Here is a 13,126-nt window from a genome sequence, read left to right on the forward strand (position 1 = left end):
TGCTGTTGCTATTCAGTAGTTGACTCGAAGTCTGCAATAGGGGAGGACTCTTGAATGCGCTTACAAGCAGATGTTTTAAAATAGCTGCATGACCATCCAAAAATAACAAAAATAACAGTGCACAATTAGTTCGCATGAACTGAGATGAATTGCCTCTTTACTGCAATACTAAAAAAAGACTGACTTAATACCAAACTGAAAAGAAAACAATCTGTGCCTGGAAGGGGGAAACAAATAAAAGAAATATGGTATACTTTGGAGAATGGGGAGCAAAAACAAAAATATTAAAAAAAATACTAAAAAATATTTATAACATATAGGTATTTATTGGCCAAAATATGTAAAATAATTTATAAGGTGCTTTAATTTAGATATGTCTTACTGTATCCTTTGTAAATGTACCATCTCTATTGGCCTATAACTGGTAAACCTCTTGTGGTATAAAGTACAGCTGTACAAAGGTTAAACTTACCTTGGTGCCCACACAGGCTTGGCCCTTCTTGTACTCTTTATGGGACATCCTCTTGTCTAGCTTACTCCATAGTGCTTTGGCCTTCCAGGAGGTGACCTTTGCCTTCAGACTGCTGTAGAAGGTGGCATTGTCTGCAGGGTCGAGGTCCAGCTGTCTGCAGAGGATGTTGAAGGCTTGAAGAGTTCCTTTACAGGTCGAGGCCTGGACGAACTTCTCAAACAGCTTCCCCACATTATCCCTCTCCTCCTCTGTCTCTCCCATCTTCCCTGCTGCAGTAGATGGTTTGGACTGCTGAGGCTCCTGCTTACTTCTGCCAGCGCTCTCTGCCAGATGTGGCTACGCCCTCAGCTTGGCTCGCGCCGTCATGCCCAGTCTGAGGAGGCAAGACACATTACATCTGATGTCATCTCATAGCAAAGGATCCTGCACATATGGCTTTCAGCAACGGATGTTTTTCCATATTTTTTCATTAGCCTGATAAAACTGGTCCTGCTTCATTTCATCATTTCACTTCACTGAAATAGTGTCTAGATTAGGACGTTAAAGTAATTTAAATTAAGTTGACAAAACAGCTGTATTTTATCTACACTCTGACTCCTGTTTACATTGCCGAATTATCAAGAAGGCTCGCAGTACCATTCCTCACTATCCCAAGACTCACCATCTAAGAAGCATGCATTTTGAGAGACAGTAAGCTTAAACCAACATTGACTAGATAACATTTCAAGAACAGACAAAGCTGGGGGAGTTAAATGTGCCAATCTGTTGCTGTCAGACAGCTGTTGAGCATGTTTACTACTTCTGCTTTACAGAGGCATAACCATGTCAGCCTATAAAAGGAGCTGTTTGTGGTTCTTAATACTACTTACTGGTTCAACCAAACTTTTCAACAACTTCAAGGTTCAGGGATGGCTTTATAAAGAGTAAAACAGTCAGTTCAAACTTCAACATGAAATATCCATCATGGACAAACAAACGAAACTATACTGCATTGTTATAAGAGATTTGGACTTTACCAAAACCGTAGCATTTTTTTTTTATGTTAAGCTTCATTTCCACTGTATATACCATCTTCAACAAAAGTAAAAAAAAATTTGCCTATTACTGCAAACCAAAAAACCACTGTTTGTTTCTGTTAGGGACCTTTTGTTCCTGGAGCGCAGCACTGAACATGGATGAACAGACAGGAAAAGCATTTGTCTGGTGGAATCTTTGTTCCAGGTGAAAACCAGACAATGTTTTCAGCAGTAAAAAGACAGGTCTTTGAAACTAACTGTTCAGCAGATTGACTGGATGTGACTTGTTATGCATGTTTAATAGTCCACCTTCTACTTCGGTATGTGCACGCAGTACGCTTACATGTGTGCCTGCGTGTGAAAGACACTGTTAGTAAAACACATGCTGTGTCAGAGTAGAGCTGAACTGACTGAATTACTGAATTAAATACAAAATAGTTCTCTCTGTCCTCCAATCAACCATCAAGCATTTTGAAATTCATGCCAGAAAATCTGTGCCAGAACTCGACATCAAAGCAAAATGTGGAAATTTTCTGCATTAAGCATGTGTGTGCTCACTTGGGCGGAGACCACAGCTTCCGTGAGTTTTGGGAGAAGTCTGCCTTTGATATTTTAATGTCCCATGGAGTAGGTTTAGGCAGGGTTAGAGTAGAGGTCAGGCTGGCTGTGCAGGACTCAAACAGTCTTCCACAGTAATCCACTATCACTGTCACACTCTGCCCCAAGGCCTGGGGTGGCAACATGACTGTGACATGAAACTGATCATATAGAGCTTTAGCCAGGGACAAATGCAACAGTGAATGCAAAAGTTAAATGACCAACAAGTCTTGGGTCACAACATGTTTGTGATTTGAATATGGTGATAATTTGAATGTTTGAAAGTTGTTCCCACAGCAGCACCATTTCCCCTAGCTAAAATTAGCATATTAATTTACACAGGATCCTGTTTGGCTGCATGTTTGCATCCTGTTTTGATGCTGTTTGTTATTTTACATTTCAGAGAAAAAATCAGGCAGAGAAAAGAACACCAACCAGCCCACAGAAATACCGCACACTCAGGTGACCCTCAGCCTCCTTTATGTATGTTTGTAGCTTCACAAAGCTCCTGTCCCGTGGGAAGATACTATGGTCCCCTAAGGCCTTTCACCGCAAACTATTACTATTCAGCCTCAAACTCAGCGAGCTGACATTCCTTTGCCACGTGGCCAAAGCAGCCCAGAACTGCTCCATCAGCAGGAGTCCAACACTGTGCTAACCCTCTCGCTGGCTTCACCAGCCACCTAGTCACAGGAACACCTTCATAGCTTTTCGGGGAATTTACTCTCTGGTGTCAATGAGTGACAAGCGATGACTGAGACAATCCCGATAAATGACGGAGCTGAGGTAAAAATAAGTTAGTTTGAGATACATGGATGTAAATTTCCTGCCAAAAAACGCTCAACAAAAGCAAATTTTCATTTTGTTAACTGCAGAGAAGTGACTCTATTTTCCCCTACAGATCTCCTAAAATACTTTTATGTTGATTTCATTTTATTCTAAACTTTGGCCAGCATTCAATAATCTCTCATGCCTTTGGTGGAAAGTTCAAATAAAGACATGTTGACCGCACTTATGCTTTCACATTTGAGTCCAAGTAAAGTGGTAAAAAAAAAGACACAATTATTGGAACCATCTGTTGTATGAGTCTGTGAGGACTAATGAAAAGGTACCACTTACTGTCTTCCAAGCCAAGTCAGTGCTCAACACTCAAACTACATTGTCTCAGACAGAGAACCATGACTTCACCATCTCAGTCTGACAGAATGGAAAGTCACTTGTGGGCAGACAGACTGAACCCACAGAACGGCTGTAAAAACACAACTAATGACAGACGAAGCGGAAAGAATACACATGCACACACACACACACACACACATCATACTGTACATCACAACTCAACCAATAATACTTAAGAGGATCAGAGAGTTTAATAGCGTGCAGGTTTTAAGTCTCCTGTCTGTTTAGAAAATGATTTGATTGAGGGAAACCCAGCTGTGACTAACTGAGAAAGTCAAGGGCAGTGATTAATGTCTTTGTAAACAGTGAATAATTTAAACACTGATATCTGTGGTTTGTTAGTTTAATTTAGCAACTTGAGCACTTCTAATTACTGATACCTCATGTATCATTTTATCATTATTCATGCAATCACTTTACAGTACTATGATATAATGCCCAAAGAAAAAAAATGTCTGGACTTAGTGTAGTACAGATCCATAGGATGGAATATACTGTATATAAAGAAAAGAACTGCTGTGTGTCTCACAGACATTGCAAGCGATCACTTTCCGGTATGATAGAAGGGGAATGTTAGGAATGTGAAAAATGCACCTGTAACACCTGGGCAGATAAAAAAAAAAAAAAAAATATTCCCTAAAGATACAGATTTCTCGTAACAAACATGTTTTGTTTTTTTTCGCCAATGTAACTCATTAGTCAACAACATGGATAGCCTTACAATGAACAATTTCAGGTCTTAAAAGGACCACCTATATAGTGTATGAGAAGTGCAGTCAAAACGAACTACCTTGTCCATGTTCACTGTAATAATGGAACATGCCACCCAGTGTAATATGTGGATCATTTATATTTTTAAAGAGCTGTTTGAACACAATGGAGGTCCATGGCACAGACAAATAAGCTATATTGGGCTTTGGCTACACAGGCAATACTCGTTAGTACAGTCGCTTCATTGTTGGTTTAACTATAGAAATAACTAAAAATAACTACATAACATTATCATTAGAGCTACAAATAAGTATTTTCATTGTCAATTAACCTGCTAATTGTTTCTTGGTCTATAAAATCATTAATTTTTAATAAACATGGTAAAATTTCACACAATCACAATTTTCTGAATTCCTATGTGATGTCTTAAAATATCCAAAAGATATTCAGTTTATTATCATATAAGATAAAGAAAAGCAGCAACATTTCACACTTTCACAATTTCACAAAATGAGGAATCAGTTGTCAGAATAGTTTGTGATTGAAAAACTGATTAATCAGCTAACTGTTTCAGCCTTAACTGCTATTCTTACCTCAAAATAACACATACATCACAATTACATGTGCAGGACATGACCACCCAAAAGTGACCATGTGTTTCCCAGAAGCTTTAAATGCACCATTTAAAACATTCAGTATAACTCTGACACTGACAAAACTGTAAAGACACTGAACTGAGTGTCAAACCAGTGATGTAATGTATTCATTTGTTTATGCAGAGCACGTAGCTACAGGCTATCAGAATACAATGGGAAGCTGACAACACAAGGAAAACATTGGGAGTGCTGGGAAATGCACACACTACAGTGTGGCCAGCCAGTAACAGCAATTACAGACTGGACTCAAGAAAACCAGGAAGGAACCCTCTGTAGGACTGATAAGGAGGCAGCATGCCTCAGAAAACAGTACTCTCATGTGGACTTCAGCCTGCCGGCTCTGCCCTTCACCAGGCCTATCTGTCAAGCTCCACAAGCTCCCCAGTATTATCTCAACACTCTGAAATCTGGCTACGTGTCAGGGCAGCAGTGCCAAAACAAAAGAAGATCTGTCAGGAGCAAGGTAGAAACACTGGCAGAACACAGTAAATGTCAGTCAACTTCAGAGGAGAAACTGCTAATTTACACAAACAGGAGCTGGCTTGTGAAGCTCCAGGGCTGCTGCCTGCAGGCCTGTCTGGCCCACGAGGTGTGCTCACCACATGCTTTCTTTGGAGAACGATTTATCTGGACATGCTGAGTACAGAGTGATGCCTGCCCAGTTACTGACACAAACAGTTCACTTGAACAATTATTCTGGCCCTAACTACACCTACTCACATGTTACAATATCTTTTAAAAGTAAAAACTGAGGGTCAAAAGATCAGAGGGAATCCTTAATTCATCCATATCGTAGGGGGGTACAGGTTTCTGTGTGGCAGGAATAGCAGGATTCAGTAAGCCAACAATCAGTAAAGCCAGGCTCAGAATAGACAAGTGTCATGTTGCAGTAGAAAACAGCACATGACCTGAAAAGATATCAACAGGACTACAACCTGTAAACAAGACTGTCTCAGATGAACACCAATATGTACAAAGTTCAACTCAATAACAGTCAAGTGTTCTGGGTTCGCCTGTGTCTAACTGTAGCAGGGCCTTGAGGCAAGACAGATTAACACTTCTCACAAAACTAAATAATAAAAATGTCTTATCGATTTGCTGCAATACTAAGAATCACGGTGATGCACTGAAAAAGTGAGAAGATGACTTATTTTACAGTTACAAAGCTCTGAGTGCTGCGAGAAAGTGTGTGAGCTTCCTCAGAAGCCTTCCATCCAAACTCTTCTCCTGTGGAGTGTGTCTGGTTTTCTGTCCAGATCAAAGCTCCTCAGAGAGCTGCCACTGTAAAATTCTACCTCTGTGATTTTAAAGCTTGACTGAGATATGTTTAAAACCCGTTTCACTGTGCCCCTGTCTGTGCCGGAGGGAGCCCATTAATGATATCCTGTGGAGGCTTAACTAGAGCCTCCCTGCACCTTATTCAGTGGCTCCATCTTAAGCTGTGCTGTTGGTTTAGATGTGATATGGCCCAATGTTGCAATGTAGCAACAGCTTTAAAGAAAGCAGAGTGTCCTATTTTAATCTGATCTGAGTTTGCAGAGTAGCATTCTTACCAAAGAGATGATAGCTTTAACTGTAGCTACAAGTGGCTAAATTGTGGTGTTTTTCTTTTTTGTTTGATTTTTTCATACAGCTGCAAACTTTTTGTTCGATTACGGACAAGTAGACTACGGGGAACAACAGGCCCCACCTATCTCTGAGAGTTCCTATCTCTTTTGTGTAGCTGATGCCTGGGCACATGCATCCGTTTTTATGCTGTGGAACAAGGAAGGAAACATATTGCAGAAAGGAAGGAGGAAGGAGAAAGTTCACAACGCCTCCCTGGCAATAATGAGCACAAGCTTCCACTCACAGTCAGTATATCGGATTGCGTGAAGCACATCTGTGTTGTTTTCATGCACAGCATGACATCCTCACATATATTTATTACTCTGATTTATCAGCTGATTGATTTATTATTTCACTTGGACATTCTTTTCATTCATTCATCCATTTCATACTTTGATCTGTCTACTTAATATGTATCCTTGTACATACAGAAATTGTTGTTGTGTCTAAAACAAACATGTTAAGTACCACATTTGAAGTATTAATTATACACAGTGAAGTCCAGCATACCTGTTACATTTGTTCATACATATCTGACATACTGCCTTGTTATCTCCTGATGTTTGTATCTTCTCTCAGCTCTACAGTAACTCTATGTGTTGCAAGGAGAGGGACATGAATCAGAGTTAAACCTGTAATTACTGAGCATGTTCAGAACATAAGCTTTGCCGCTATTTGGAAAAACACAAGAGACTGTCTGATGAAATATTCGCCAAAAGACTACTTAGCTTACTAAGCGAGTCCCTGTTTATTGTATCTTTCCCATATTTTATATCACAGCTCATGAATGACTCGAAACAAAAGGCTTGTTGGGAGGGAAATTCCAGCAAGAGGAGAGTAATGTGGTTGCAGTGGAATGTTTATGCACAAAGATGTTGTTAAACTGTATGAGTATAAATCCATCAGTGTATGGGCCAGAGACCAGAAACTATATATATGACCGCTGTTTAGATGTTAGCACGTTCACTGGCAGAGTAACACAGTTTGAATCTTACCAGTTGGATGAAGAACGGTATGCTGTATTTTAAACAGTCGTAAAATACACAGGAAATGATTGCTCACACTACAGTGGGAAGCAGAAATAACACTGTTTGTATGACTTTTTTTGACCCTCCTTACAAATGTTACTGACTGCTTATGCATCATCTTGCAAGACATATGAATCATACCAGACTGAGTGCTCATGCAGTATGTTGAAATGCGGGAGAGGAAGAAAGAGATTAGGTTCACTGAAGAGTTTATAAGGGCTCATATATTGATCATGAGATACTTACTTTATGACTTTTTTCCCCCCTCACTGTACCAGATTTTTTTGAGTCTGGCTGTTTTGTCCTGCTTCGTGAGGAATCTAGTGTTTATCAATCGTTCAGCTGTGTATTTGATCAGTAGCAGTGGCTGCACTGACCTGTAGTCACGCGAGAAAACATTAACAGGCAGTTTCTGTCACTCACTGAGCTTCACTCGGTAACCTGTCAGTACAGCCTGTCAGCACCACACCTTTCTTTATTATGCAGTCGGTGTCACTACAACCCCAAAACACAGGCCTAGGGATATTTTCTGTCAAAGAGTCGCTGAGCAGGTGGAGTCAGACTGAGAAAGGCTTAAAAGAATTAAAACACCTGGAAGACTAATGGTGCTATTTAAAACAGAAAACCCTTGGTGAGGGATGACTGTAACCTAGTTTTGCCAGTTTCTATTCTTCTTTACTACCTTTGAACTTATAGTGAAGTTGTCATTCCAGTTTTGTGTAGATATGTTTAAGGCATGTTTGAAAAGCAGCTCCATGGGAATATGATTTATGCTCAGAAGCGATTTGTGGCTTATCAGCATAACAAAAATGTAGGTTGTGCAACTGGAGATAACTTTTTTTGATTGCAGGGTGTACAGACAAGACAGGATCTCTAAACTCAGACAAAGTTCAATCAAGGCTTTCACAATAAAAGATTTAGTTCACTGGGTTCCTAAAAGTCCAAACTCACCAGAAACGGTGACACTTTGCTCACAGCCAAATGTCAACAGGATAAATAAGCATTATCTCACTGACAACTTCCAAACAGCGCCTGAAGAAGTGGTCAATGTGACTTTATAGTGAATTCGTACAGTGATCTTACCACCGGCTACTTGATTATAGCATATTTTCATTCACTGTGTTTTGACTTTTAATATAGCAAAGTCTCACCTTGCCCAACTTGCCACTAAAACACAGGGTGTTCATATTGCAAACGGTAACAGGTCAAAATCTCTGTCAGGTGCCTCAGCCTCATACAAGCCGCTAGATTTGGAAAGACGAAGAAAAAAACACTACAAAATGTAAAACAAAAGAACTTACCTCATATTTCAGTCCAATCCCAACTCTCCTTACTCCCAGTGTCTTCCGTCAAACAAGGTCCTGAATTGGTGTGTGAAGTGTTGTCGGTCCTCGGTCAGTCTGACAAGCGGCTGTTTCTCTCTGCAGCTGGGTCCAGTGTTTGAGGGCGGTGCTACAAAGTCGGGCACATCCCTGAGCCGCTACTGTTTAATCCAGATGGACGATATCGTAGTATCAACTTTAGGTAATGTGTGAGTTATGAACCTGTATCTCTGTACGTAGATGCGTAAAAGAAAATGTTGATGTGTAGCCCAATTATCTCAATTAATGCGCAAATTGTTTCGCTACTATTTTTGTATGACTTTCACTGTAAGGCATATAACAGGGACGTCACTAGGATTTGGAAACGGGGGGTTTGGCCACTTTTCGGGGGAGCTATTTATAACTGTCAGGAAAAACTGCAAATATAACAGTAATTTATTCAGTATTATTTACTGGAATACAACCAAAACATACAAAGGAACTCGTGATCCAGAATCAGAAATCCTTTTAATGCAGCTCTTCTCTCTCTGGATCTCCTTGCTCTCTCTGACTGTAACATTGTGGCTGTTCACCCTTTTCTCTATTGGCTTCTCCTTCTTCCTGACCCTTAGACATAAGTTCAAACACACTGTATCATTAACTGACTCTTTATATGGTGCACTTTAACTGAAATGTTCCCTATAAATATCCCTGTTAATTTCCATAAAATGATGTCTGTATCACAGATGACTGTCAGATCACTTTGACCCACCATAGCAGCAGAGATCTGTCACTCTCTCTCACTCTTCCTGTCATTTGGCTCTAACTCAGTCAGTGTCTGGATGTGGAGAGGGGTGGTGGATTGATTGTTATTTATTGTGCTATTCTTTTCCATTGATGATAATGATAACAGCCAGTGAAGGAGCTTAGTTCTCTTTTTGAGAGCAAACACCACTGACAGTTACACTAGCCATTTGGCTAGGCAAGCACAGAATGTTAAATTGGTAAAATGATGGCTGATGGCCAGGTTTCATTTGTCAGAACAGGGAGGATACTTTGGTTTATTACTGACAAGGGACTCTTTAATCATATTTAATCTTTAATCATAACAAACATCTCTCAGTACCGTCACTACACTACAGTGTGTGCAGTGTATCAGTAAAAAGTAATAGTGAAAACGTGGAATGGATTTGTAAATGGGGGGAGGCTGGGATGGGCCTCAGTGATGGCCAGCCACCACAAGGAAGTGTATATGAGCAAAACCCTGACAGCGGGAGGCTGGGTGAGGCCCTTTTAATGCAATAATATTCACATTTCTGCCCTTAAAACATCATTGTAAAGAATATCTGAGATATCTGAAAAGCAGTAGTTTTGCATAATCCATGAGGACAAAAACTATAAATTTTCAAATGAAAATTTCTAATTTTTTTTTAATGAACAATGAAAAACATGCTTGTGCCTGTGAACAATAAATTAAACCTTTCCTCTGACCCTTAAAACCCTGAGCCCTTCTCTTCTTTGTGACCGTCCCTCCAAGTTGTTTTTCTTCAGTTGCTTTTGCTTTTTCGTACCTCCTCTCATCTGTTCTTCACTGCTTGTCTGGAGACCCAGAGGTGAACTGCCCCCCGCGCCCTCCCCCGACCCCCTCCTCTTTCCCCTCCTCACACAGCTTCTGAGCGCCTGCAGCTGCAATCAAATCCCAAACAATCCATGAACCAATAAATGACACATCTTGATTGCACTTCATTTTTCTGACCACTAGATGTCCTACTCCCCCATCAAGTGTTGAAGCTTCAACAAAGCCTTGATCAGCCATCACTACTTGTGGTGCATGCTGGGAGATAGGCCGGCTGTCCACACGCTCGGATGTCTGACGTCATATTCCTGGGACGAAGCTGCGGGAGGACTGGCTGACTTGTTGAGTAACCGGTGTAAATAAACTCGCTCTACATTCTACATAATGTTGGCCTGTAAGCGGAGTTTGACCAGCACCATGGCGTCTGCCTTCCGGGTTCTTCGCAGTGATCGAGTAAAAACACTCCTCTCAGTCCTTAACACTGCTTTTAAAGGGGGGGAGCAGCTAAGTTCAACACACTGACCGCTGCTCGTCTTTGCCTCCTCAGGTTGTTGTGTGCAGCCAGGTGCAGAGGCATCTCTCCACGCAAACAGACGGAGAAGTCCGCATCGCAAAGATACTGAGGGAGAAGTTTCCGTCGGCCTCGTCACTCAAAGTTGCGGATATATCAGGTAAACACGGAGCTACAATGTGACCGACTGCATTAAGCTATGCGGAGAGACTTGTTATGAAAACAAAATGCATTGTAAAATTGCGCTAAGGCACACAATCAGGATTTGGGATTAGGACTACAACTGACAGTTTAATATGATATAAAACAGAGCCTGAACACATTTTCTTTGCTGTCCCCTGACATCCAGTTCCCCCCATTTTCACTTCCCTTACATGTAACAGACAAACTGGCAGCAATTCCAGCTCGTCACTGAACTTTTAATGGTTACACTGAATTAAATAAACTCCACCCAAGGCTGACTGTATTGTGTGGGATCATGTGCTGTGTTTAGGTGGTTGTGGGGCCATGTATGAGATTCATATTGAGTCCAGCGAGTTCAAAGGAAAAAGGACAGTGCAACAACACCAGTTAGTCAATCAGGTAAATCATAATCATTCTGTGACACTATAAAATAATGAATAGCTTAAAGTTAGGTGTGTCATATTGTTCAGTCTTTGTTTTATTTATTAATTATACTGAAACATATTCTTGCACTTGTTTGGTGTGCTCCATATCTGTGTGTCAGCCATGCTTGTTGAAATTTTTAAGATGTAATGGAAATGTTTATGAAAATGTGAATATTTTATACTAACTGAATTTCCTTTTTTTGCTGTGTTTATTACTTTGTGTTTTGTCCTTCACAGGCTCTCAAGGATGAGATTCAAGGAATGCATGGACTGCGAATATTCACTGATGTTCCAAAGCATTAGAGCAAGTCCTTCCACTGTTGACCCACAGCTTTTTCCTTTGTTCACCACTATTATGAATGTACAGTTGTAAAGAGGATATTGTGTAGTAAATGAAATCCAGTGATAATTGTTGATGTGCCTGTGGCAGAAATACAGAAGGACACTGTCTCTGGCAGTTACAGTGAGACAGTGAGAAATGTGTAACACATGTAAGAAGCTAGCCTTTTATTTTTAACTTGTGAGATAATATTTACAGCCAATGAAAGCTATGATACGCACAAAACGACTTGGCAAAATGCTAGTGAAATGTCAAGTCATGTTGGTCTTCTCAGGGTTGAAGTGATGCTAGTGTAATGAAAAGCAGTCCAGGAAGAAATAAATATAACCATCTTGAATATTGGAGAATTGCTGTGGAGACCCTCGTTTAAAACAGAGGGAAGATTCAGTTTGTGAAGCATTACTTTGCAACATCACTCCCTCTGTTGTCACAATGCATGTGTTACAGTCCCTTGAAAGGTAATTGATTTTAAATTGGTGACAGTCCATTGGCTTGCACATGGCCCTTGTATTTATGCTACCTATGCACCGATAATTCAAGTTGCAATAAAAAGCAGCTGCTTTTCTCCCACACGCCTCTTGACATGGTAAAACTGGAATCATCTAGTTAAATTAATCTCAGTACGTAAAAATCATAAGATGATTGGATTCACTTTTTGATTTATCGCTTTTAGTGGTTATACACTTATATGGAATATCAGCACTGAAAACATAAACATTGTTTATATTATGCTACTGCTTTGAGGCTGTTGGAACGAAAAGTTCGGTTTGCGATCTTTGGAGAAAAAAGCTAAAGTTAATTAATAGGTAATTTTGGGTTAAAGCATTTGTTTAAACAGTTCAGCAGCATTGAAGTTGACCACAGAGGAAGCAATTAGTAAGTATGTGTTCTGAGCATTAAAGCTTGACCAATATACATCGACTGGGCTGATAAGAAACAGGAAACATTGATATGTAAAAGCCAAAGATATATTTGGAGTAATGTAGAATCTGTGTCACCATATATTGTCCAGCACAGGACGCTGGCAATTTACAATTTTGTAGTTGCTCTGTATATGTAGATCACAATTCTTCACTTCTCTTCCAAATTTAAGCAAGCAAGTATTGGTTTAAAAATGTAAATAGCGAGCACTGCCCAGTGCATTTAACAAGAACCTATAGAGACATTTTCACAGTGCTTGTTTTGTCCAACCAATCGTCCAAATACATATTAAATATTTAAACACAAATAAAATTATTTACAATTATTAAAAATAAAAAAAGGCAATCCTTCCATTTGAGAAGCTGGAGCAATGAAATGGACTAATTGTTTCAGCTCCACTTGTATATACTGTTGAGTAGTTTGATTTATAGTAAGGCATTATATTTAATTTAAATTTTAACCTGTAAAATTACCATTAGTGATTATACAGGTTAAAATTTAGTAGTAATTAAAGCTCTTAAAGTAAATACAGTTGAGTAAAACGTAGTAGTATTAGAAGTGTAAACTGGCATGAAAAGGAAATAGTTTATAGTCGCAATAGT

The 13,126-nt window shown here is 39.8% G+C and overlaps 2 protein-coding genes across 8 annotated transcripts in view; one reads left to right on the plus strand and one right to left on the minus strand.

Moving 5' to 3' along the window:
- The window catches only part of mical2a (microtubule associated monooxygenase, calponin and LIM domain containing 2a), a 36,403-nt gene extending 27,713 nt beyond the window's left edge, over window positions 1-8,690 (minus strand). For all 7 annotated transcript variants that reach the window (XM_041059297.1, XM_041059214.1, XM_041059136.1 and 4 more), the window contains exons 1-2: window positions 8,569-8,690; window positions 473-845 (exon numbers count right to left, since the gene is read on the minus strand). In XM_041059297.1, coding sequence (XP_040915231.1) covers window positions 473-733 — 261 coding nt within the window. In that variant the 5' untranslated portion in view covers window positions 734-845; window positions 8,569-8,690. The remainder of the gene's footprint in view (window positions 1-472; window positions 846-8,568) is intronic.
- A 1,767-nt stretch (window positions 8,691-10,457) lies between these two features.
- On the plus strand, window positions 10,458-12,834 carry bola3 (bolA family member 3). Its single transcript, XM_041036677.1, has 4 exons — window positions 10,458-10,597; window positions 10,692-10,815; window positions 11,149-11,237; window positions 11,501-12,834. Exons 1-4 carry the CDS (start codon window positions 10,529-10,531, stop codon window positions 11,564-11,566), a joined length of 348 nt encoding a protein of 115 aa, XP_040892611.1. The 5' UTR covers window positions 10,458-10,528; the 3' UTR covers window positions 11,567-12,834.
- Window positions 12,835-13,126: the final 292 nt, after the last annotated feature.

The sequence above is a fragment of the Toxotes jaculatrix genome, chromosome 1 (genome assembly GCF_017976425.1).
Source record: "Toxotes jaculatrix isolate fToxJac2 chromosome 1, fToxJac2.pri, whole genome shotgun sequence".
NCBI lineage: Eukaryota > Metazoa > Chordata > Actinopteri > Toxotidae > Toxotes > Toxotes jaculatrix.

Excerpts from the sequence above, each read along its gene's own strand:
- bola3 (XM_041036677.1), top strand. The coding sequence starts at position 10,529 with ATGTTGGCCTGTAAGCGGAGTTTGACCAGCACCATGGCGTCTGCCTTC. Across the intron at positions 10,598-10,691 it reads GGGTTCTTCGCAGTGATCGA|GTTGTTGTGTGCAGCCAGGT; the intron begins GTAAAAACACTC and ends TTGCCTCCTCAG. Across the intron at positions 11,238-11,500 it reads AACACCAGTTAGTCAATCAG|GCTCTCAAGGATGAGATTCA; the intron begins GTAAATCATAAT and ends TGTCCTTCACAG.